The 25,796-nt window shown below is 47.0% G+C and overlaps 1 protein-coding gene across 1 annotated transcript in view; it reads left to right on the top strand.

Moving 5' to 3' along the window:
• Slc14a2 (solute carrier family 14 member 2) overlaps positions 1 to 25,796 on the top strand; it is a 64,298-nt gene that overhangs the window by 28,602 nt on the left and 9,900 nt on the right. The window contains exons 10-15 of the mRNA XM_059246187.1: positions 17,396 to 17,521; positions 22,018 to 22,100; positions 22,769 to 22,928; positions 23,598 to 23,787; positions 24,073 to 24,201; positions 25,330 to 25,522. Of these exons, the coding sequence (XP_059102170.1) occupies positions 17,396 to 17,521; positions 22,018 to 22,100; positions 22,769 to 22,928; positions 23,598 to 23,787; positions 24,073 to 24,201; positions 25,330 to 25,522 (881 nt within the window). The remainder of the gene's footprint in view (positions 1 to 17,395; positions 17,522 to 22,017; positions 22,101 to 22,768; positions 22,929 to 23,597; positions 23,788 to 24,072; positions 24,202 to 25,329; positions 25,523 to 25,796) is intronic.

Here is a 25,796-nt window from a genome sequence, read left to right as displayed (position 1 = left end):
GTAATGAAAAGGCCAGAGCTTGGAAAACGGGAGCCCTGGAAGTATGAACAAGGCATCTTGAACCTTCAAGCTTTCCCTTCCATTCACAGCTAGACAGCTTTTCCCAGCACATGGGATAAAAGTCTATTTCTTCATCACGTTAAAAACAAAATGCCTAAGGATTAGTCCTAACGTGCTCCGCCTTGCCAATGCTCCTTTCCCAGTTGGAGACACCAAAGCCTGTATAGGCCTTCTCTCTCACCCTCCCCAATGCTCACTTCTAAAATACTGGTGTTTGGGGCTGTTTGTCATTTTTAATAGCATGCCTCTTCTTTTTGCAAGAATCCACACTCAAGCCCACCTCATGCCTTGGCCTTGTGCTTGTCCCGTCGAGTTCACCATTGATCCCTGAACACTGACTTCTGATCATTCCTGGCTCTGTTTTGTGCTTGTCCGGTTGAGTTCGCCGTTGATCCCAGATGCTGACTTCTGATCATTCTTTGCTCTTTTGTTCATCATCCTGCCTAGCCAACTTTGTGCTCATCCGTGTGATACTCCTGTAGAATGCCTCCTTGAGGATACTCTTCAAATAAGACCTGAAAGAACATAGGTGCTAAGTTCTCCAAATCTTCACATGACCACAAAGTCTTGTCCCCAGCAAGCAAATAGCATTTTGTCTGGACATGGGGTCCCCAGCTGTCCATAAATGTCATTTCTTCATTTCCTATCTCTATTACAAATTAGAAACATGATTCTTTTTCCTGTGAGAGATGACCTTCTTTTCTAGTTGTTCACTTTGTTTATGAACATGAGCCTGCATGTCCTTTCTCATCAATCTGCCTTTCAACATAAAAACCCAAGTTGCCTTCTTCCCCTTGGAGATTTCACGCTGATCATTGGTGTGATCATCGCTTTTCTTGACTTTCTTCCTCTGACGCGAGCTCTTCTCCACCCGGCTGTCAATCCCCTGTGACCTCTGTCCCAGGTTGCTTACCTTGCCTTTCACAGTTTTTACCGTCTGTCTTTTTGCTTGCTCTTTGCTCTTTCTTCCCCTTCAACTACCAGCCCTGGATCCTTTCCTGCAACTCAGCAGATGCATGGGACTTGGGGGTTCAGAAATCATCGTTTAGGTTCTATGAAACCTTTCGGGGGTAGGGCTGCAATCAAATCGCCATGTGTGATCTATTGTTGTCTCTTTCCTCTTGCCTTTGAAATCTATGTGACCCCAGCTTCATCCCATTTGCCCCATTCCACCCCAGCTGGACTCTCACGCTGGTGACAATGTACTATCTGCCAATGCTCAGAGCCTGAGAATTCTGCCCTGTGGCCTGACCATATTTGCTCATTCACCCAGAAGATTTTTTTTAATGCAGAACTATTAATATGTTACTCAGTCCTGGGCTTGACAATAAACCCGGAGAGAATCAGACCCGTCCCTGCCTTCAGGGAATTTATTTTATGGGGATTTGCCTGGCCAGCTGAATAGTATCACCTGAGACAAGGATGCTGGCCAGACAGCCTGAGTGCATTTAAGTTCACAGCACCAGTTTTCAAACCAAGGCAATTACCTGATTGGGTTGGTCTTCTGTTTAGGAATTGCCTCGGGCATGATTTTAAGAACTCCAGGAAATTTTCTATGCCTCTCCTCCTGTCCCCCAGGTTTCCCGTAGCTGCTACTCAAGCATTCCCAGCTCTCCCTTTGGCTTAAGGTTTGGAACCTATTAAAATATAAACAGCCCCAGCCTAGTAACGGCATAAGCATGGTCAGTCACTCGAGTCTTAGGTGGTTGGTGTCATTTCTGAGAACAGGTTTGATTACAAGAGGAGGGGAAAGAGTGCCATGAAAACACACACAGCATCTTCTGGACCTGTCTGTGATGGAAAGGCACATGCTAAGATGGGACCAAGTGAGGCGAATGAGGGGCTGAAGCATCCTTATCCTGCTGGAAATGGCAATGTGTCCCTTGGGAAGGAAAGTGGATGGAGTCTTAGCTGTCTGCAGTGGGAGACTCGGAAGCACAGTGCAGAGGTAACAGACAGCTGGATGAGTCAGTGAATATAGTCTCTTTGTAACAAGGCAACTTGCCTGAGCAATGATGTCTCCTTAGACTCAGCTTCCCACCCAAGCAACTGGAGACCTGCAAGGCTCTTTGTTCAGTGGGCAGAGGGCTAGAGCAGGTGACCACTGAAGTGGCCGTCATCCAACTCCCAGTATCCATGATTCTGTGACCCTGAGTTCGTACTGAAGAAGAAAGAGGAAATATCACTAATGTGGCAGAAACATCAGAACATAGAGACAAAGCTTATCAAAATATACCACTATTGCTTTCTAGATTTTTCTAGAGTTTGACCACAGAGCCATCTGGTCAGGTTACCAAAATTCTCACCCTGATTACTTGAGAGGACAAGCCGGAGGGCAAGCATCAGTCACTTGAGCTTTGCCTTGACCTGCCCCTCCCCGTACCTCCTCCCTCTGAACTCTATTCGGCCCTCTAAGAGCTCACTGCCACTTGGTCTCTTCACACACTGAATATCAAACACCATATTTGAAATACTATATCAAATCGGTATTCCCCCACATGCCAGCATGCTTCCTGTGTGGCTCTGAGCCCCTGTTCCCCCAGATCTCAAAGGTTGTGACAGACTGGAGTCGCTCTCATCCAAAGCCAAGTGGGAGTAGCAGTTTCACAGTGTCCAGGATTTCCACCAACAAACCCACACAGTCTTCTTTGGAAATTCCCTTAAAAGAACCCACATTCTCCTCCCCCGCCCCCCCCCCCGTGTGTGTGTGTGTGTGTGTGTGTGTGTGTGTGTGTGTGTGTGTGTGTATGCGCGTGCACGCATGGCTTGTATTTTTCCTACATCTAGCCACTGTAAGAAGACAGAGGAATCCATAGGGACCCCTTCTGCCTCAAGTAGAACTAGAAATTCTGAAACTTCAAGGATTAAGGTGGAAGGGAGGACAGCGAGTCCCCTTGAGCACACCCTTTATGAGTGAGAACTCAGAGTCCCCAGCCTATTCTTACGGGGGGGGGGGAGATGGCGGGGGGAGAGGGGGAGATTGCTGGAACACAGTGAAGCCAAGGAAACACACCTTTAGAGCACAGATAGCTTGAACTTGAATTTACTCCACAAGGACTATGGCCCTTTCTGCAGAAGAACCTGACTACCACTTAGGCCCCGGTATTAATTTCACTCTCCTTCTGCAAATATGGAAACAGAGTTGAAGGAATCCAGAGCGTTCTGAGGAAAACTTCATTCTGAAGTGACTTCGGGTTAAGCCTTGGAGGCCTAAAGAGACTGTCTCGTGTAAAGAGCTCCGAGTGCCCTTGGTAGCGTGCTCCGTGTTTGCTGAGACCTGTGAGATTCCACTGTGTCCTTCTGCTTTCTAGGACAGTTGACTGCCTCACCCTACATATACCATGTGTATGGTGTGTGTGCCTGAGAGATGCTGTGCTACACCATGGTTCTGTGTAGCTCATGAACCCTGTGTGACCTTCCTGGATGGCTTCTTCACGGGTGACCTCTTCTCTTTGCAGCTTGGTGGCCTATCATTGTTTATTAGCGGCATCTCCATGTTGTATCTGGGCTAACTAGGATGGATGCTGGAAAAGCAGGACTGGGCTTGCTATGGAAAGTTCAGGAGCCCTTCAAAGAGGCCAGGGCAAGAGTGCGAAGGGCGAGTGTCTAAGATGGAGCTGAGAGACTGGACAGGCAGGAGAAAAGACAGGGGGAGGCTTAGGTATGGTCAGCAGCCCATCATGTAAGCATGGAATTGGTTTGCTCTCTACCAGCTCCCAACCTGTCCCTGGAATGTGGGGGCGCCTGGGTGCCTCCAACCCTTGCTGTTTGCTTTTCATCCTCCTTGATCAAGATCGGTCTTTGGGAATCCCAAACACCTGGTGTAGGAAGGGACCCTTTGACGTCAGCAGGAGAGTTTGGCTACTCAGGTGGAGCTAATGTCCTCAGTGTGAGGTATGGTTCTGATCCTGGGGAGGACGCTGCCTTCCTCCCCTAAGTGTATGCTGGGAACAGCAGTGTGGGTTGATGATCCATCATATTCAAGCCAAACAAAACGTGTTTTTATAGCCCCCACCCCACCCCATCAGCCCATCAGACCCATGGCCTCATGGGACTTTCAAGAGCCAGCCTCCCTAATATATAGACCTCAGGGTACCTTTTGGCCACAGTGGTTAGGATACGCCCTTCTTAATCTGAGAGGGCCCTGGTGAGCTAGCAGGCGACCGTGTTCAACAAGAGTTAGTGGGGAAGCTCTGAAACTTCCCGTAGAAAGACCACATTTATTATTAGGCTGGGCAAAATTTTCCACTGAGACACAGATGGCAAGCTCTAGTCCCTAGCCTGTGTCCTGCCTGTTGGGGAATTAAGTGCACTTATCGAGCTTGGAAGGCAAATTGCCCCCCAAGGAGACAACCCCTAGGTAATTGCTTAAAGACAAACACTGGAGCTAGAATTCTAGTGAGAAGGGGTAACGCCTGAGAGATAACAAGGAAGCAACTTTAACGGTTGCCAGGGGTGCCCTTTAAGGAAAGCTGCCTGACCCAGCTGATGTGGAGACCATGGCGGCTAGAATACATCTTCCCTGGGGCATTTAGGAAGCATCTTTAGTCAAGAAGACCAGAGTGCAAGAGGGCCGCCGAGAGGCATTTGTCCTTCTTCTTCCTCAGTTGGCAGACCTGTGCCAGGCATGGGGTCAGGGACAAGAATGAATGGATTTACAGAAAGGTGTCAAGAGGATGGGCTGGAAGATGCAGGGCAGTGAGGGGGTTCAGGTGTAGGAGACATCGCAGCGCCTGCAGCTGAGGACAAAAGACATTGGAAAGAAGCTTCTTCTCCAGCCTGATGGTCTAGATTCCTCCAGCCCAATTTGGGAATCAAAAGAAGCTCAGGTAAGAGATGCTGGGGCAGAAGTGAACCAGGTAGATGCCAACCTTCAGGACCACCTGGCTTTGCAAAAGGAAGCTCTATTTTCTACCATTGAACTGTACTGGGAAAGGCAGTTGTGGGATGGGAAAACTATTAAGAATTCTGGCAAAAAAAAAAAATCTAGTTCTTGGAAGTTCAACGCTGAAAAGGCTCTTAAGTATTTATAGTTCAAACCTCTTGTTTTATAGATGAAGAAACCACGGCTAGTCTGGAGACTTACCCAAGTAATAAGAATTGGCAACCTGAGCTGGCCTGTCTCACTCACCTTGTGATAGAGCCAGGGGAACAAATCAGCCAGCAGGTCCCCTTTCCCAGCTCTCCCGATCACTGGGTGAGCCGTGTGCTTTTGGTCATCCATTCCACAAGTTTTCAAACCTCATAGCTCTGACATCGTAGGGTCCCCAGGGAAGCACTGTGTTGAAATGAGCCTCTGGGACTGAACCTCTGGCTAATGAGATAATGTCGAAGCCTTCCTCCAGGGAGTCATCACCTGCTGTTTCCAGAGACCAGTTGCCTGCTCCAGGCTTGGCCTACCTCTTTGTGTTCCCTTTTGTAGACATACCCATAGAACTGGGTCTTCCTAGTCCAGGCGTGTCTACGCATCCCAGCTTCTCAACAACCTGTTGCATTGGTGCCCTCATATATACCAATTTCAATAGCATAGACTTATTCCCCATAGCTACAAAAAGGAGTACTTCAGATGACATATCATAAGAAGCGTTATCAGGCTATTGAAGCTATCTGACTGAAACATGAACAGCCTTACAAAATATATGATTTGCCCCAAGACCAAAGCATAGGGGTAAAAGTACTTATCAGACAAAAATTGAAATACGTGTGTGTGTGTGTGTGTGTGTGTGTGTGTGTGTGTGGTGTGTGTGTGTGCACACATGCATGCAGATGTACATGTATGTATGCATGTGGAGAGCTGAAGTTGACATTGGGTGACAATCATTCTGTTATTGATTGAGGCAAGATCTCTCACTGAACCCAGGAATCATCATCAACTTTAGCCAGTCTGGCTATCCAGCTTCCTCTGGTCCCCTGTCTCTGCCTCCCAGGTGCTGGAATTACAGGCTTCCCTCACCTGCCTGGCTTGTCTGTGGCCTAGGGATCCAAATTCTAATCTTCGTGCTATACCTTAAATGCTTTATCCACTGGACCAGATCCAACACAAAAGTTTTAATACATAGTTTCAAAAGTTTTAAAAACACAATGGATAAATTCTCAGAGGAAAAGAATTGCCTCCCTGAGAGAGAATGGGGTACTTTAATATCCAGTAAGAAAAATGACCAGGACATACCTCATGGGCCATTTGTGTGGGATCACATTTGAGTAGATAAGAAGTTGGCAACTCGCCGGGTGGTGGTGGCGCACGCCTTTAATCCCAGCACTCGGGAGGCAGAGGCAGGCGGATCTCTGTGAGTTCGAGGCCAGCCTGGGCTACCAAGTGAGTTCCAGGAAAGGCGCAAAGCTACACAGAGAAACCCTGTCTCGAAAAAAAAAAAAAGTTGGCAACTCACTATCATGGTAGATAGTAAATTTTATGACTCTGTCCTTCCTGGGACTGTTCATTTGGGGTGAGGTACCAGGGGCCATTGGGAATTAGTCTATCATTGTTTTTATAAGTCCTTAGAGTTCACTGGATCTAAAGCTCTAAGCAGTTGGGATCTGACCATGAGAATAAAGAATTTTTAGTTTTATTGGAAGAGGGCTTACTTTTGGCCTTTTTATTTTTACATTTGCCCTGGCAGATCAACAAGGTCAAACCATTGACAAGGGAAAAAGATCTCCTTTGGTCCGGAACTATTTGGGAGCTGAGAAAGAGCAGCAGGGGAGCCCTGGCTGACATTGCTGTTCTACCACAGATTCATAGGACCATGTGACATAAAAGGTTTGAGCCTTATTTTGAAGGGGGTGGTATCACAGAAAGTTGAAGGCTAGACTGTGACATCATTTGGAGGTCAAGAGATTTCCAATGATAGAAGGTGGGTATCAATGGCAATGGTTGCTATCCCAGAGACAATGTCGTCGTCTGGAGCTCAATGAGCTATGATCTGGAAGACACCATTTATACCAGAATGTGAAGGAAGGAGGGGTAGATGACACAGAGTAGAATTAAGACAATAGAAAAGGGGCTATGAACAGTAATCAAAGAACAACAAAACCTCTAGTGCTTAAAAGTGGCTCCATTGAGTGATTTGAGGGAGACAGATAGGACATTTAATAGTGATTATGAGCATGAAGAGGAGCCCTGTGCCCAATAGAGGAGCCCAGTGATGTTGGAGTAATAGGTAAAGGTAGGAGTTACAGTTCAAGTCACGAGCTAGGTCAGTTAATAAATTGGGGTCTAGAGGTGTCTGAAGGTAGATTTCCCTGGAGCTGGATGTGAAGGGGATGGAGATCCCCAGGTGGCTCACAGGAATACGTAGGTTGAACTTTGGGGGGTAAAACACTCTTAACTCTGGATGGCTGGATCAACAGCAACAGGCCTTGTAACTTGGTTACAGCTGAGGACATTAGCAAGACATGATAGGGTCAGGTTCAGACAGCTTCAAATGACCTTTTATCCTGTGGGGAGGGTTAGAAGATGGACTCAGTCTCCCAAGTTAATGTATCAAGGAGATCCTGAAAATAAGCTTGAGGTGATGCTTGTCTCAGATCTTGGCGACAGCCTCTATTGTCTGTCTTAGTGATATTAACTCAATGAGAGGAGGGGCCTGTTACAAAGATTAGATTAGCCCTTTTGACCTTCCCAGAAGATTGAGGGCACCAGGCTAAATAAAAACAATACTTAATTTTGAGAGCCTCGCTCATTCCCTAATGATATTGGAAATGAAAGTCAGGCCAGACTGCAGGGACCAAGGGAACCCAGAGTGGAAATACTGTGTTCTGTGGTTACTGGCTACCTCTGAGGCCCTTTCTATTTTTGTGAGGAGTGCTCCATCCACCCAGTTAAGGTATGCACTAGAGCTAAGGGATATTTCCATCCCTTGCACCAGGAAGGATGTCAGTGGAATCTGTTTGCTAGTCTACCAGCATAGCTCCCTCTCTGGACAGGCTATAAAAGGAGATGGAGTCTGATGGCTCCTCTGGGATTTCCCTGACAAGTGGGAGAAACTTTGGAAATAGACTATGTGAAGAATGGCTGTGTCTGTGAAAGGAGGCCTGATTAGAATTTGGAGAGCTTTAGCTCTCCACTGTGTCGTCTAATGAAGATTGTTAAGTCTTTTCCATTAGGAGGATTGAGGGAGCAACCGATTATTTTCTGGGCTCTGTAACCATCCCTCTGGGGTGGCTATAAAGACCTAATCTAAAGCCTGTTGAGTCTCTTAAGTTGATATGTTGAAGGGGGAGGTGGGAGGGATACTGAGACCCAAGGCAGGCTTGAGTGGAAGCTAAGCTTCCTGTTTGGCTTGTTAATCAACTCAGCTTTTACCCAGAGAAGTGTCAAAGTGCTGCTTTGGGTGGATCTTGCAATGTAGTATACATAATGGCCACCTGAGTTCAAGGCCAGATAGCTTCTAGGAGGCCCAAACCATCAGGGGCATATTTTATCGCTATTCTCAACAGCGAGGATATGTCTTTCTTTCCAGATGGCTTCATGGATGCTGGTCATGAGGGAAGAACAGGCCAAATCTGTATCAGTATTCCCTCTGATTTCTGACCCTAAGAGCTGTCAGGGTCTTTAAGAACACTGTGATGGGAGTGGATGTTAATGGGCACCCAGGAACGGAAGTGTTCCAGTTTAAAAGGAACTTGGTGGGTAGGGTAGAGGTCTCCAGTGGTGACTCGGGGAAGGTCTTTAAGGCTCTAGATGATTCTGGACCATGATGGGACAGGGACTTGGTGTTGGGCACAAGGGTTATAGAGTATTTAGAATCTCAGAAACTTGGAAGAGCCTGAAATGTGGGCATGGTGTCTCTGACTAGAGAAGGAACGGAGCACCTAGGCAGGATCATGAGGAATGAATGGAAGATACTTGCTTATCACACAGATTAAAGGGGATGTAAACCAGGTTGGTTGGTGTTTGCCATCGGTACCAGTAAGAGGGACAGAGGACTGAAAAGTCGAACTGGAGACAGTGGTAAGGGCTGAAAATTTGCCTCAGTATCAGAGAGGAATGTGGTTTTTCTCCCCATCACATACAGAGTTATCCAAGTGCCATCCACAGACCTTGAGAATGCAGGAGCCTGTACCACCCCAGAGCCACATACTCCTCAAAGGGAGATGCGTTTCCTTCCTTGTGGGGCTCCTCGGAGTCAAGGAGCAGAATCAGGGGCATTCATCCTTTTTTGGGTTTGATCCCTCACTAGGGAAAGAGAGACAATCTCGCTTTCAAAGGGCCTCTACTTGGCAGATTGGACATGGCCGTGGGTGAGGCCTATAGCCTGGTAGCCTTGGGCACTCTCAGATGAAATGTCCTGGCTAGCCACAGCAACAGCAGGAGAAGGTCCTTTGATTGGTGATTTAGGATAGTCTCCTTAGACTACGTCGAGATTAGATGGAGCCCTAAGATTTCCCAACGTGGGCAGGGAGGACTGTTGCCATTAAGTGGACCTGCCTCTTATCCCTTTCTTCCTCCAGGTTGACCTTTTTGGCCAAAGGTCTCCTCCCAATCATTAAAGAACTTGAAGGCCAAGTATGTCTAAAAAGTAGAGGGCGGAATCTACAGCCCCTGGTCTAGTGTTTAACTCATATTTGGAGAGTCTTATCTTGTAAAACTATGGCCGGGATAGCTTGAGCCTCTGGACTCTCGGGATTCAGGCCGGTTTGCTTTCACAGAAGCTTCCGTTGTTCCAGACTGAAAAGGGCAGTGTGCTCAGAAGGCCCTGCATTGTTTCCCATCACTTACAGCTAACAGCTGCAGTCGTGCCCCTCCCAGGATGGGTATGTGGCTCAGCGGGTAAGAGCGCTTGCTATGCAAGCATGAGCTCTGAGTTCGGAGCCCAGGCACCCATGGAAAAGCCAGTAAGGTTGTGCGTGAAAGTAACCCCAGTACTTGGTGGGAGGCAGGAACACAGATGGGAGGCTTGTCGGTGCTTGCTAGCCTCAACCCCGCCCCACCCCCCAAAAAAACTAGTGAGCACCAGGTTCAGTGAAAGACCCTGTTTCAATAAGGTGAAGAGTGATATAGAGAAATAGTGATACCCTCCTCAGGCCTCCACACACTCACACAGGCGCATGCACGTACCCATAGGTACACATTCACACCCACCCACATGCACACATGCGCATCTCTCTCTCTGTCACACACACGGCCTTTATCATATTTTTTAATAGATAGACAATATGTGTTTCTGTCTCTCCTTCCTCTTTCATTCTCTACCCCAGTGGCCCAATATGACCAGCGGGACTCTGTGTCAGGCACGGTGACAGAGCCTGGCCAGGCCGTACTTGGGTTACAAGCAGGAACCTCAACTGCCCAGATGCTTGATAAAGACCAGATGCAGGACCTTTTGTGCATCACGTGGTCAGGATGATATTGATAACCGTGGTCGTCAAAGGCCTCAGTGGGCCTTTGGGATTCTCTAGTGAAGGTGAATCCTGACTAAATGATCCTAGGTTGAACTGCATTTGGGAAAAGTCAGACATGGAGAAGGGACTATGTACTCAGAGGGCACCAGAGTTCCTGTTAGCCATCTCTGGGCGAAGGGTGTTCTCTATGGGGAAGGGCTTGCTTTTAACTGCTCTCTGAATCCCCTGTACACAGGTCCCAAGAGAGTGTGAACACAACTGCATAGGTGCCATTGGAGAAAGCTCTGTGGGTGGAAAAGAGAGGGGACAGGAAGAAGAGAGGTCAGAGCAGCAAAGTGGAAGCAGTTGTTGGGGTGTGGTTGAGAGCAGCTGTGGCTGGAGGCAGCAGACAAGCCAGACAATGAGCTTATAAAAGAAAGTGTGGGTGTCCACGGGGCCCTCACAGCTGTCCACAAGCCTTTTATGGCTGTCCACGGGCCTCTCGTGGCTGTCCACAGGCCTCTCATGGCTGTCCATGGGCCTCTCATGGCTGTCCACAGGCCTCTCGTGGCTGTCCACGGGCCTCTCATGGCTGTCCATGGGCCTCTCGTGGCTGTCCACAGGCCTCTCGTGGCTGTCCACAGGCCTCTCTCAGAGCAGGAAGCCTAGCTGGGAAGGAAAGCTGCAGGTGCATGCATCATCAGCTACACATGCCTGCTCCCACCTGCTCTGTGGTGGTGACTGACAGACAGGAAACAGACAGCGAGGTCAGAGGAATGAAGGGGTCCTCACAGTCTGTGTAGACTCATGCCAAACAAGCTGTCACCGTCCCTATATCACACGTTGAGATGGGGGTCCCAAAAGGAAGAAAAGCTGCCCCTCGCCCTTGAATAATAAACCAACCAAAATGAACTCCCTAGCTCATGCCTTAATGGGTGGCACCTATCTGAAGTCTCACCCCAGAAGCCTTTGGATCTCAGAGATTTTCAGGTGCCCATTGGCCACTTTGCCAACCACCATAAGCCTCAGAGTGAAGAAGCGAGGGGGTGGGGAGGTTCCCCGGCTGAGCCACTAAAATATCCTGACAGGAAAGGAAGCCCAGGGTTCAGGGTGAAAGTGTTTACCAGACCAGAACCAACAGAGAAGTTTTAACAAAGAGCATATACTGTAGACAGGATCATAGCAGCCAAGTTCTGCGAGACAGATTACTCCCCTAAGGGACAATGGGGCTCTTTAACGGCATTTAAGAGAAGTTATTCGGCCTTTTCTCATGGGCCATTTGTCTCATGAGTCATATCTGAGTAGATAAGAGGTGGGCAGCTCATTATCTTGTTAGGTAGTAAATTTTATAACCCCATTTGTCCTTCCTGGCCATTTATGGAGAAGCACCAAGAATCATTAGGAGAATGGTTGTAATTGTTTATATAAAATATCACAAGTCCACTGGGTCTGGCTGCAAGTAGTTAGAGTCTTGTTATTAGACAGTGGAGGATTTTGTCTTTTTTTTCTGCCCTTTATTTTTGGCTTTTTAATCTCTCTGCTGGGGAAAAGGCACCCTGTGAGGCTTAGATACATCTACCTGCGGCCTCGGCCCACTGTCAACACCACACCCTGATGTACCCCTCTCTCATGTGTACCCCACCTACACCCTTCCGTAATGTCGGAAAGGAAAACAATTTTGCCCTCAGGGGCCAACTCTGATTAGCATTAGATGTTCGGGTCACTGTGTGAAGGATTGAGGATGGATCTAAACTTACTGGTAAAGCTCTGCAATTGATTAGCTATGCCTTCCATAGATAACAGGGGAAGGGCATGAAAGACAGTGTGTGGAAGAGAGTGTGGAAATGTCGTCATCAGAGAAGTCCCACAGCAATGACCCAGGACAATTTGCTTCCAACGGTATTTATTTTTGTAATTTTTTGTTATTCTTTTTGATGGATGAAATAATTTACGCTCTCTTTTAAAAAGTCACAAGCCAAATGATTTCATGTGAAGGGCTCTAGCTAGCTATGAAACTCCTACATTGCAGGAATAAAATTCAAAACAAGATGTTAGTACCTAGCTTTATAACTGACCAGCTATGTGGCCCAGGTAAGACCCTTCTCTCTGAGCCTTGGTTTCTTTCCACCATTGCCTAGACTCAAGGTCACTTGGTTATGGAAGAATTGGTCACTCCAAGTAGTTTAATTAGGTTGGAAAATATTTATCAAATATATTTCACATGTGTTGCAACTATGGGTATAAAATTCTGCTATGAGCTGATGTGGTGTGTGATTATAATCTCAGAGCACAGAAGGCTAAGGCAAGAAGACTAAATTTAGGGCCAGCCTGAGCTACGTAAAAACTCTGCCGCAGCCTAAACTCCAAAAGACATAACCTAGAATACTTTGTGAAATGCAATGAGAGAGAATTCAGAGAATGGATAGATCCAAACAACCAAAATAAGCCAAGGGGAGTTTCATGGACTATGTAGAACACAAACAAGGCAAGAGGGGGAGGGGAGAGCCTAGGTGTGGAGGTGGAGGAAACTCTGGGAAGCAGCGAAGAGCTGATCTGTCATGGTAGAACCTGTGTTAGATGGAAAAAACAGAAGGCCGGATAGTGAAACTTGCCCTATTACAGAATATCTATGAAGCCAGGCGGAGGCGCCGGGGCATTGTGGAGCCATATAGATTATTGAGTAAGAAAGTGAAATTTAAAACATGGTTTTAGTTGGAATACAGAACGGATTAGAAGAAGACAGATCAATCTCAGAAAGACCAGCATTGCTAACCCACAGTTCTGAGGGTGTAGACAGGACAGGAAGAGAGTGCAATGTCATTTTGAAGGGAAATGAGGTGAGAATTACTTAAGTTATAGTTGCCTTTTGACTCTCTAATCTCATTTACAAGATTCTCATAAGATTTCATGAGTTTAAATGAAATATCAATTCATTTCTACATATTAATATCTTCCCTATGGGGTGAGACAAAGGCACCAAAAAAAATCAAAATTTAGGTGGATCCATTGGCCAACTAATGAGCTGTATGAGGGGAAAGAGCGGTTTGAAGCATCAACTATTAATAGAGTACTTATCTTATGGTTACAAAGAATCATACCCTACATTTATAAAAAAAAAAAAAATGGACCATCGGTAATGTGTTAAGAAGCTGACATCCCAAATAATAAAGTGTCCTCATGAACCAAATCCTCCTCATCCATCTGCCTTTCAGACCATTGCCCAGTCCAGCAGTATTGGGAAGATTTAGGAAGGTGTTTTCTTGAGAAAAGGGAAGAAATCGCTAAACGAATATTGGATTTTAGAATACTGTTAGTTGACCCTGGCATTTGGAAGCACAGTGGAGCTGATAGAGCAAAAATAAAACCCCTATAGGACACAAGGATTCAGGAAACATATCTTAAACACAAAACACAAAGCAGAGCCAGTGTCTACTCTTGCCTCTGCAAAGAGTTTGGCCACAGGCAAGTCACTCCATTCCTCCAAGCTGAAATTCCCACTCGGTAAAATGAGAGGATCCAACTAAAGAATCTCAAATTTTTAATTTTTCTTTTCCAGTTCTAATATTCAAGGCCTCAATAGTGTATAGAATGATTTTTGAAAACATTAACTTTAGTTTACACAGCTTCAAAGGAAAAAAAGAGCCACCACTTATACCACCCTGACTATTTACCCGATGACTCCAAGTCACCATATTACAGTGATGCCCACACATCATTGTTACAGCACTGTTCACAATAGGTATGTTGTAAGTATCTATCAGCAGAGGAATGGATAAAGAAAATGTGAGATATATGGATATATAGAGAGAGATATATATCAATACATGTATATGTATGTATGTATATATTTATAGTCATAATGAAGAATAAAATTATGTTGTTTATAGAAAAATAGATGCAACTACATATAATCATGTTAAGAAAATTTCATCTGTTTCAGAAAGACAAATGTAACATATTCTCTCTCCTTTATTCCTAGACTTTATAAATCCACAAGAATCATATATGTATAGATGATGTGAAAATAGAAAAGAAACCATCTAGAAGAAAGGGGGGTCATGGAAGGTGGTAGTAAGAAGGAATAGGGTAGGTAGGAGTGTATGAGGAAGAGAATATGTTCAAAAATATGTTATCTGCCTAAAAATGACCTTGCATAAGCCAGTGTAATAAAAGTTGTAAGGTAAGAAGGAGGTGGAGAGATGGGACAACATTAAGAGCACTTCCTGCTCTCCCAGAGGACCTGAGTTTGGTTCCCAGCACTCACATGAGGTGACTCTCAACTGCCCGTAACTCCAGTTCCAGGGTATCTAACGCCCTCCTCTGACCTCCATGACACACACACACACACACATACACACACAGGTAGCAGACACTCAGTATACAGAGAAATCATTTTAAAAAGAAAAGAAAAAAGTCATCTCATGTAGCACTCAGAAGCCTCCCCCTGCCCAGCTCACACACAAACGCATACACACACACACACACACACACACACACACACACACACACACACAAACACAGAGAAAGAGAGAGAGAAAGAGAGAGAGAATCATCTCTGGCAATGAAAAGTCATAGCACAAAGCTCAGCATAAGGAGACATCTGACCAGATGGTAACCAAAGGGTAACCAGTAATGGACAACCCCAAGTTGTTTGTGATATGATGCCTCAGAACCAGTCATTCTGGCACTGTACCTAGGATACTGCCTGGAGTGTACTGGCTGTGAAAAACAGCGTGAGAGCCAGGGAGCTGGGGAGGACAAGTGGTTCACGATGGTGGACGCTCAGGCGCTCCTCATGGTGGACATTGTGAGCATCAATTGGCAGCATCAATCCAACTCCAGGAGAAAGTAAAACTGCTTCAAACCCGAGGGAGGCAGCTTGTGGAGGCATAAACAGGCATGGCCACCGTGAGCTGATTTTACAGGCATGGGCCATGGTGGGCTGATTTTTAAAAAGACACACGAGATGAATTTTCCTCTTTGAAAAAATATCAAACTTGATTTGAGTTTTTTGGGGGGTTGGCTCCCTCAAAGAAATTTCAATAAGCTGAAAGTTTTATTTCATAGGCAAGCTCTTCTACAAAATCTTTGTTCCCACTGACCGTTTTAATGGTGGACGTTTCTCTGCATTAGGTATCTCTAGAGGTATGAGAACTCTGTCAGTGAAGTTTTGCCTTCTACAACATGAGGTGGTAGCCACCCTTGAGGACATGGACCGTGTCCCTAGGATGATCCAAACAGCCCTTGAATGAAGCTGCGTGCATTGGGATGTTTAATAAAGCTGGTTAGGGGAGGGAAGAGCAACAGTTCCTATCCCAGGCTGCACACCCAGGAGTTACTCAGCTGCTGGCAGTGCCACACAGGTGTCACCAAAGGCACCGTTCCCAGCCACATGCCCCAGAACGTTTGCAGCTGTGCTGATGGAGCATGCTCCTGAACCTCTACGCAAACAGGGACATGGCGATCAGAGCCCCTGGGCCTGGTCTCTGTTCACTACACCATAGCACCTCAGTAATGAAGAAGACACCCAATGTAAACCTCTGGTCTCTACACACAGATGCATGTGCACTCACACACACACATGCACATACACATGAATACATATACACATAAACACACCCACAAATGTTCCGTGCCCTGGTTAGTATAGCCATTTGTTCTTTGCTCTGTCATTCAGAAATTAAAATGCATAGGATGATCATCCCTCATTAATTTATTTAACAACATTCTGAGCACCTACCATCCATCTACCAGATGTGTGATAGATGGTGGCAGTGTTGGAGGAAATCAAGTGTCTCACCAGTCAAGGACTCTGCTTAAGGCCCAGCTTGGTAAGAGTCTGTGCAAGCAGGCGGGAAATTGTAGCTGTTCCCCGAGGAGAGGGGACCATCCTGCCTGGAGCAGAGGAGTCCAGTGCCATCAGTGGGAAGTGCCCTCCCTGAGGACGCGTCTGGTGTGTGGACAGCTACAATTTCTTCCAGAGTGTTTCATAAGTGTTATCTGATTCTGTTAGAGTATAGGAAAGAAATGGGAGATTAGACTCCGAGATGTCTGTCATCATTTACAGGTCGGGTTGAGAAGGTCGGCCCTCCAGGGGCTGTCTATTTCTTTCTGGAAGAATTACATCCTGCAATTAAGGAAAGTGTCAATGAGGTTACACACGATTTGCAAAATGCCGGGCAGAAAGTAATGACTTCTGCATCCCAGCCAGTGTTTCCATTCCTTCTTTCTACTACACGGATGGTGCATCTCATTTCTACAGCAGCAGACACCTGTGGTCTTGATGCTCTTGATGTTCCCGGAATCTACTCAGAGCATTCTGAAAACGCCTCCTAGGTGCTGAGAGTAATTCACACTCACTTTTGCTCTGAGTGTTTCCAAGCCTTTGGAAGTTGGTTGTTTCACTTTCCAGCTTCGCTGGAGCGCCCCTTTCCATCTCTCTCTCTCAGCTCTTGGCTGGCCCGGCTGAGGGCTGTGGACCACAGGCTGCTCCTTCAGTATCACCTATGTGAGAGGGGTCCTTCCTGCTTTTGCTTTGTTGTGATCGGGCCATCAACTCTATTAGACACAGTAATAGGTGGCCCTGACCCACTTTCCCGACTCTGCCCCAGTACAGAATCTGAGTTACTAAACACAAGAATCCAGGTCATCGTGGACTCTGCCTGGTGGAGATGAGCTCAGCCTCAGTCTCACTAGGCATTCCCCAGCTTCCCACCCCCAAAACCTCTATCCACATCTACATCCATTCCTCCGGTTGTTTAGCTTCTAAAATTGAGCATCTTAAGAAAAACTGTCCTTTTCATATGTTGCCTTAGTTTATTAAACAGATGCATCCTCTTTGTATGTATGAAAATAGCTCAGGTTAGTGAGTGGCATACAAATATTCCTCCAGCATCAAGGAGCATCACCCACTGTTCTCTAGCTTCTGGGTCTTCTGCTTGGCTGCACAGCTTGGCTCTTGCAGCTGCAGACCAGGTGGCTTACTGACTTGTCTCTTCTTGCCCCCCGCTAGGTGGCAGTGGAGAGCAGTCACACGGAGCAGGCCAGTGGAAGGCAGAGGAGGGCCCCGAGACTGTGCTCCCAAGGCGGAGAAGCGTGTTCCACATCGAGTGGTCATCCATCCGGAGGAGGAGCAAAGGTGTGTACGTTCTCTACCTCCCACTCAGGCTCCAGCTTCCTATCTCAAAGCAGGCAACAGTAATATCTACACAGTGGCAGTACCCACTACACAGGGGTCCTTTAAATAGATGACCACAGACCAAAGCCACAGGTTTCCCCGTTTCTGAACACGCGTTGCCCGATGGGGAAATAATCCAGAACAAGTGTGATGGGCTTTGACCAAGGTCTCAATTTGGCTCTGGAATTACCTGCAACCCCTTTCCCAAAGATTCAAATTTAACCTATCAGGAATACAGTCTGGGCCAGCAACCTGATCTTTTAGAGCTCTTCAAGAGATTCAAATGTGCCACCAATTCCTAAAACACTGGTCATGCCACACATAGTCATAGTCATAGCCTCTGATCTCAGCACTCCAGAGGCTAAGGCAGGAGGATAGCCAGGTGGGCTATGTATGGAAACCCTCTCAAAACAAAGAATCCAAAGTCTACCGCTTCAGAAGGCTAATGAAACGTTCCCACCATGACAGTGACCAGGGTGAGAGAGCCAACGTAGATGAGAGTTGTGGAGAGGGGTCCTCCACAGGCCAGAAGGGGACCCCAGGAGGAGGCCAGAGCTGAGTGAAGGAGGATACCGGAAATTTGAACCTATAAACTGAGGTCAGGTTCTAGCAAATCGCGATGATCCTGGAGAGACAGGCCTCGTCAGCGGAGGGACAGAGAAGCCTCTAAACAGGAAAGAGTGCGCTCTGACCCCACCACAGCGCCCCAGGGGAAGCCGAAGAGCCTTGGTTACACCAGCTGGTTATACTTGGGCACTGCAATAGGTAGACCCCTGCCTTGGTGCCCCCTGGTGTCACAAGCTCCCAGAAGCCATCTCAGTGCCTGACTGTCTTTCTGTAATTTGTCCAATTTCATCCATTTATACCTAAAGTCAGCCAAGTTAGAGCAAGGGACTTAGCGTGGTTATGGGGAATCCTGCAAGTAGAGAGAGAGCCGTGCAGGTCTTTGAGAGGGGTCCCTGTACATGGGGGCACAGGGGAGTGCATCCCCGTGCAAAGAGGCCTGGGATGGGGAAGTCTGTGGGAATCACTGAAGCCTGGCAGGCTGCTCCAGACAGACGCAAGAGGTTCAGAGGGTGGCTCATAGGGGAGGCCGCACATGCAAGCCTCAAGTTCAGGTACATTTTCTCTGTTTCCTACACTGGTGTTCGTGGTCCCTGCTTCTTCACAAGCGGGGACAGGGTGCCTGCCGTTCTCACACTTGACCACAGGAGGGCACCAGAGTACCAAGTCCAAACTTCAAAGGGCCTGATCTTTCCCAAGGGGACTTCACTGAAAAGGGTCATCCTTAAAAACGAGCCAGCCTAATAATGGAAGGTGCTTAGAGTCACATGACGAGAACTCTGTAGAATTACAAGGACACACGGGCATCTCAAAACCTACTTAAAGTGACTACAGGAATATCATGCTAAAATTCAAAGACAAAATCATTAAAGAATTTTCCTTATTTTCTGGGTTTAATTAGTGTTTCTTGCCCAAGCATGGTGTGAGGTTATTGGCTAGACACAGAGTAAATGTGTGACCACCATTAGGTTAAAAATAGATATCATCATAGCCAGGCATGGTGGCACTCACCTCTAATCCCAGCACTTGGGAGGCAGAAGTAGATGATTTCTGTGAGTTCCAGACAAGCCAGGCTACATAGTGAGACCTCATCTCAAAAATAAAAATAAATACTGTAATCAAAAAACAGGAAGGGGGAAGGAAATAACTTTCAAATCATCTGCCTGAGGAGAATCATTGCCAAGTTCAAACTCAGGTTGCCCATGACTTTATGAGGAACAGGCAAAGGACTCCAACATCCCAGCTCCTTTCTATCAAAACATATTTATGTTGGGACTGGAGAGGTGGCTCAGTGAACAAGAGCCACTTGCAGAGGACCCAGGTTTGATTCCCCCCACACACAGTGGCTCAGAGCCACCTGGAACTACGGTCCCCACGGATCCAATATCCTCTTCAGGCCTTATGGGCACCATGCACATACGTGGTGCACACATATATTTGCAAGCAAAGCGTTCACACATCAAATGAATGAATATTTAAAATGTTTTCTTCTGTGAGAATTTCATAATGTATTTTGATCACCTCTCCCCCACTACTCCGCGTCCTAACTACTCACTTCCCACCCGTGTCCCCTTTCCACACTATATCCACCAACTTCATGTCCTCTTTTCTTTTCCTTTATATAACCCATCAGGTCCAATGTGTGCTGCCCACATACTCCTGGGTATGGGGCCAGCCACTGGAGTGTGGTTGACTTACCAGGGCCTGGCTATACTCTTATAGAAAACTGACTCTCTTGCTCCCAGAAACCCTCAACTGTCCATAGCTCCTCATTTAGGGGCAGGGGTCCATACCCATATGTGCTCGAACGTTGATGGGCTTGGTCTTGGGCAAGCAACCGCAGCTGCTGTTAGTTTATGAGTGTAACAGTCCTGCCATGTCCAGAAGGCCCCATTTTGCCCCAATTCTCCCCAACCTCTGGCTTTTACAACCTTCCTGCCCTTTCTTCCTAATGGTCCCCAAGCCTGGGGGGGTGATGTGAGATACACATGTCCCACTTGTGGTGAAGCGGTCAACTGGAACTTATTCTGTGCATCTGCCACTGTCCACTCCACTTCCAGTCCCTTTTCGTATACCTACAAGTCTCTGTGTGATACAGAGGTCACAGAGAAGCCACTGTCCCCCCAGGAGGCCAATACAGAGGTCAAGCTGAGTAGAGGCATCTTGATTAGGGGCCACTGGGGTCTCGGAACCTCCTACATCCCTTCATGTCCTGTTTTCATGATGATGTGGAGTTTTCCCCAAAGAGAGACGCCCCAATGGGCCTGACCAACAAAAGAAAAGAAGGAGTCTTATCCATAAGTGCCAGGGACCAGCCTCAGCAGTTTCGGGGGCCTGAAGGATGGGATACCTGGAAGGCACAATAACGACTCAGAGACAATGTTCATGCAAGCTAACAGGTCACTTTGGGCTTCTGCAGTTGCTAAGTTTCTTTTTTTTCCCTGGCTTCTCTTAGCGTCTGCTTTTGCCCTGGTAACCTCAGTCTTTAATTATCATAAGAAAAGGGGGAACAGAAAGAAAAGAGGAAATCGCCCAATACAAAATGTTCTCATGATTCCAAAAATTATTCTTAGAAAATCACCAATATATTCTTCATCATCTTTTACTAAACACAGGAACTATCCCAGACTTAACACCAAAGCAAGCATAATCTATTTTTATTATTAATGATTATACAATCTTTTGAGCACTTGATCCAAAGGCCAGCAACATGAGATTTTGCAAAAAAGGTAAAAATAAGAACAGTGGTCAATGTACCAGAGAGTCATTTCCTACTCACACAGTCTGCTCAGACCTCAAGACCCCTGTAGCTGCCTAAGTTCCTCCTCAGCCCTCTGCAAACACTAAGCCCCATGACTCGTGGGCTACAATGACCTCAGACAAGAAATCTGTCCCTGCAGGTCAGCAACTTCTGTCCTTCTATATCCAACAATTCCAAGGAAGACCTAATCTAATTTATAGAGCTTGTGTGAAAGGAAGCTCAGCTTTCTTGGCAGCTCTTTTCAATCTAGGAACCCAATAAAGCTTGTAGCAATCACCCCATCAATTGTCACATTATCTCCGCACTCCTTCAGGAGGAATCAAAAATATCTGAGTTAAAGTTGTCATCTCCCTTTCTTGGTGGAGGCCACTATTCTCCTATTCTAGGTTCCCACACTTTTAGTTTGTCATCCCATCTATATGTTACTCCATCCACAGTCTTCAGCCAATACCCCTTAGGGTCTCAAGTTTTACACAATGTCCTTGGAATATCCTCAGAAACTGAATTATTCATTGTGGCCAATTTAAGTCCAGTGTGTTGATACACATCATCTATATGCTATAGTTGACCACACATTTGGTACAGTTTATCCAAGCCTAAAAAGCTTCTCCAGGCTGCAGGTTCTTTTCTATGAACTACATAACTGCCTTAACCCCAGCCTGGGTGATCATCTCTGTATAATTTCCTGTGAAATTTACTTCACTCCTTTCCTGCATCACAGAAATCACCATTGGTCTAAGAACACAGAACATGAAGATCATATAGAAGAAAAAGACGTATTACAAGAAATATTTATATGGAGGAGGGCGTGACATGTGCTTGCCATAAAGCATGACCTTGGAACACATAGACATTTCTGCCTTGGCCCTCTAGAGGCATGCTGAGCAGAAGATCCGGAAGGGAACACATGGAGGGTTGACGGTCCACAATCTTGGGTCCCCTTTTCTCCAATCTCTGCTGGCAGCACGTCAGCCATCTTATATGCCGTCCCCAGCACATAAGAGTCCGTGGTTTTATGCTTCTCCGTGGAGTAGAAGATGCCAAATGGTCTAACCCAAGTCTTTGGAGAAATTACTTTCAAAGGGCCAAAATACAGGTGTCTGAACTGATGGGTCTCTCTTTCCAATTCCAGTGTTTGGAAAAGGTGACCACCAGGACAGACAAACCAAAGAGCCACTTCCCTACCCATATCGGAAGCCCACAGTGGAACTTTTTGTGAGTATGGCGACCCCAGACCAGAGACAGCACCCTGAAGCCCACAGCAGGGTGGAGAGTTGCAGTCTGTCAAGAATGCTCTGATTTAGGCAAACGTCTCTTGAGTTGTGTTTTCAGAAATGTAGCCACGTGGGTAAAAAATGTCTATTTTTCACAGTTTGCTTTGTGAGCTATCATACCTTTTCATTGCATTATTTATCCTCAGTTTGCATTAGGAAATAAGATTGTGCTAAGGTTTTTCTAAGAATCTTTATGTGTTTAATCTCATACCTTTGTGTTTAAAATTCAAAAACTAAAATGCTAAGTAGGGAAATAATTTCTTTTAGAAAGTATGTAAGACAGTGATTTTTAAGAAAATCAAGACGTGTGTGTCTAAATCTTCATTCTCCCATATCACTTTGACCCTCGCAACATGAACTTCTGCATGCCCAAGTCCTCATCCACAGAACAAGGGTGAGAGACCACCTCATCCTACCTCACCGAGGTTGAACATTATCAAATAAGATGATGTGTCCAACAAAACAATCTAGAAAGAGGTGGTTAAACAGCAGTTTAACAAAATCTCAAGTGAAAATCTTAGTTTGGTCCTCCAAGTGACTTCAAGTGTCACCTGGTGTGAAAATCTCAAAACTGTAGAAGATTCTTACCTATTTCTGGCCCCCGGGCAGGATCTGGACACCATGGAGGAAAGCTCTGAGATAAAGGCGGAAGCCAGCACGGCCAGGACTTCCTGGATTCGGAGCTCTATGGCCGCTGGGGGGAAGAGACTCAGCAAAGCCTTGAGCTACATCACAGGAGAGATGAAGGAGTGTGGAGAGGGACTGAAAGGTATGGTCTGTGACATCAGCCACTGACAGCCCCCAAAGCGCCTGTCTTACTCACCCCCTGGAAACATGCTGTGGGGCTTCTCTGCGGACCAGCTGGAGATCTCTTTTAGGGGGCCTCTTCTACCATTAAAGCAGAGGGTCTCTTGGGATATAAACACCCATATTTGCAACTGTTCTGTAAGGATATTGGGTAGTTGTGTGAGGTCTTGTTACTCGACAGAAAAGTTCTGCTGACCCACATATACCAACTAAATATCACAGACAAGCACTGGGATTCTGAATCCAGCATTCTAGACAGATCTGTGTTTGGGCGGCTTAGGGAACTGTGTCTACTAGGGCAGAGGGTTCTCTGCTCACGAGTTTTATACCCTCTCTATGCCAAGAGAATTTTCTGGAAATTTTATGCCACTCTCACAGGAAGCATAATCAAGCTCAAAGTAGGTACCTGATCCCCTAGAGATTAGTAGAGACTGCATTGGCTAGCAATGGCTGGCAAGTGCTCTGGGCATTCAAATGCACCCCTGCGTTCTTTGTTTAGACTCCCCTCAGACTGATAAAAAATACATGCTGGTCCCCTGAAGACCCCCACCCCCCACTGCCACCTGTGACCTAGCCCAGGCCTGAGCTGCTCTGAGCATCTGCTGACTCCCCCCCACCCCCATCATTTCAGACAAATCTCCAGTGTTCCAGTTCCTTGACTGGGTGCTCCGAGGCATGTCCCAGGTGATGTTCGTGAACAACCCTCTCAGTGGCATCCTCATCGCCCTTGGCCTCTTCGTGCAGAATCCCTGGTGGGCCATCTCGGGTTGCTTGGGCACGATCGTGTCCACCTTGACTGCCCTCATCCTGAGCCAGGATAAGTAAGTCCCCAAGGCCTAGCGTTCCAGCATAAGGCCAGGAGACCACTCCCTAGGAGGACCATCGTCTCCTTCCCACCCTCTAGCCCAAACTCCTCAAAACAGTGACACTACTAACTAGACGCTACTCTTCTTTGACAGAAAAGGGTAGATAGGTTATCTTTGCTCCCTACTCCCCCAAGGGTAGCTTCGTTGAGGATGGGTTGTCAGGCCCCAAGTTAGAAAGCTGTGACTCAGTTAAAATCACAGAGAGGCTCCTGCTCCACCAACTCATCCTTGTGTCCCCAGGTCAGCCATTGCGGCAGGACTCCATGGCTACAACGGGGTGCTTGTGGGGCTCCTGATGGCCGTGTTCTCGGACAAGGGCAACTATTACTGGTGGCTGTTGCTCCCCGTCATCGTTATGTCCATGACTTGGTAAGTTTGCTTCTAAAATTCCTGTGTGTGTGTGTGTGTGTGTGTGTGTGTGTGTGTGTGTGTGTGTGTGTGTGTCTATACACACATGCATTCAGGTTTGTGTGCCTGTATGTCCAGCGTGGAAGCCAGAGGCTGACTTCAGGTATCCTTCTCTGTTACTCTCCACCTCATTTTCTGAGAAAAGGTCTCTCACTGAACGTGGCCACTGTTTTGGTGAGGCTAGCCGGCCAGCAAGATCCAGAGTTTTACCTGTCTCCACCCACAGCACTGGGGTTGTAGACACATGCTGCCAGGCCCAGCTTTTGACACGGGTGCTGGGAATTGAACTCAGGTCCTAATGTTTGAGCAGCAAGCACTTTACCCGCCACGTCGTCTCCCCATCCCAGTCAACATCTTTTTTAACCCAGCCCTTTGACCACCATTTTTACCCCCGTTTTAAAGTATTTATCATTTAGCTTTGAGTGTCGGGAGCACCCACTAGAGGTGGTTGCTAACGAACCGGGAGTGTCATGCCAGATCATCTGCCTGAGGTGCCTCATCAGCTGCTGTCCTTTCCCTGAGATCTCAAAGGGCTTCTGGTCCTGCCCTGGCTGCGTACACAGCAAGAAACCGCTGGCTAAGAGCTGCACAGGGTCCTGTCAGTGTCTGGAAATGTCATCCCTCCTGCTCCCACAAGATTTTCTCCATCCCTTAGACTGCTGACCAGACTGAGACAACCTCACAGGGTAGACTGAAGTCCAGCCATGAAGCAGAGACCTCCACGTGCCAGACTTCTCCCTCATTTCCAGAAAATGAAGGGTAGTCTGCCCATGAAGTCAGAGCCCTTGGCCACTCAAAATACATTAATGGCTGTAATTCCCTCCCTTTCTTCTCCTGACCCTCCCTCACTCCTCTTGCCTAAGGGATGGAGTTCTGTGACTCTGAGGAAATCCCAAGGATCTCCTAAAGTCCTCCTTCTGAGGTTGAATGTGAGCCTTCCCCAGTCTCTATGTCCCGCTCAAGAAAGAAACCCAAGGAAAGGCAGACAGGAAGCTGCTTTTCTCTGGGTAAACCAGGGTTCTCTGCCGCAGTGTGGTCTAGTTCCAAGGCCAGCGACATCTGACAGGTCTCTCATATTTCTTCCACCAGTCCTGTCCTTTCCAGCGCCCTGAGCACCGTCTTCAGCAAGTGGGACCTCCCCGTCTTCACCCTGCCCTTCAACATTGCCGTGACCCTGTACCTGGCAGCCACGGGCCACTACAACCTCTTCTTCCCCACGACGCTGCTGCAGCCTGCAACCGCCACACCCAACATCACCTGGTCAAATGTCCAAGTGCCTCTGGTAGGTGTCATGAAAGAAAGACAGCGGTGGTGGCACACACCTTTAATCCCGGCACTCGGGAGGCAGAGGCAGGCGGATCTCTGAGTTCGAGGCCAGCCTGGGCTACAGAGCGAGATCCCGGACAGGCATCAAAACTACACAGAGAAACCCTGTCTCGAAAAATAAAAAATAAAATAAAATAACCTAGAAAGAAGGAAGGAAGAAGGGCAGTAGTTGCACAAATTCAATGCCAAACTGAACATACTTGTTTTGCACATCAGACATGTAAGTGAAT

Source organism: Peromyscus eremicus, chromosome 19 (assembly GCF_949786415.1).
Source record: "Peromyscus eremicus chromosome 19, PerEre_H2_v1, whole genome shotgun sequence".
NCBI classification, from domain to species: Eukaryota; Metazoa; Chordata; class Mammalia; order Rodentia; family Cricetidae; genus Peromyscus; species Peromyscus eremicus.
Note: the sequence above shows the minus strand (reverse complement) of the source record. Positions and strands in the feature narration are given on the sequence as shown.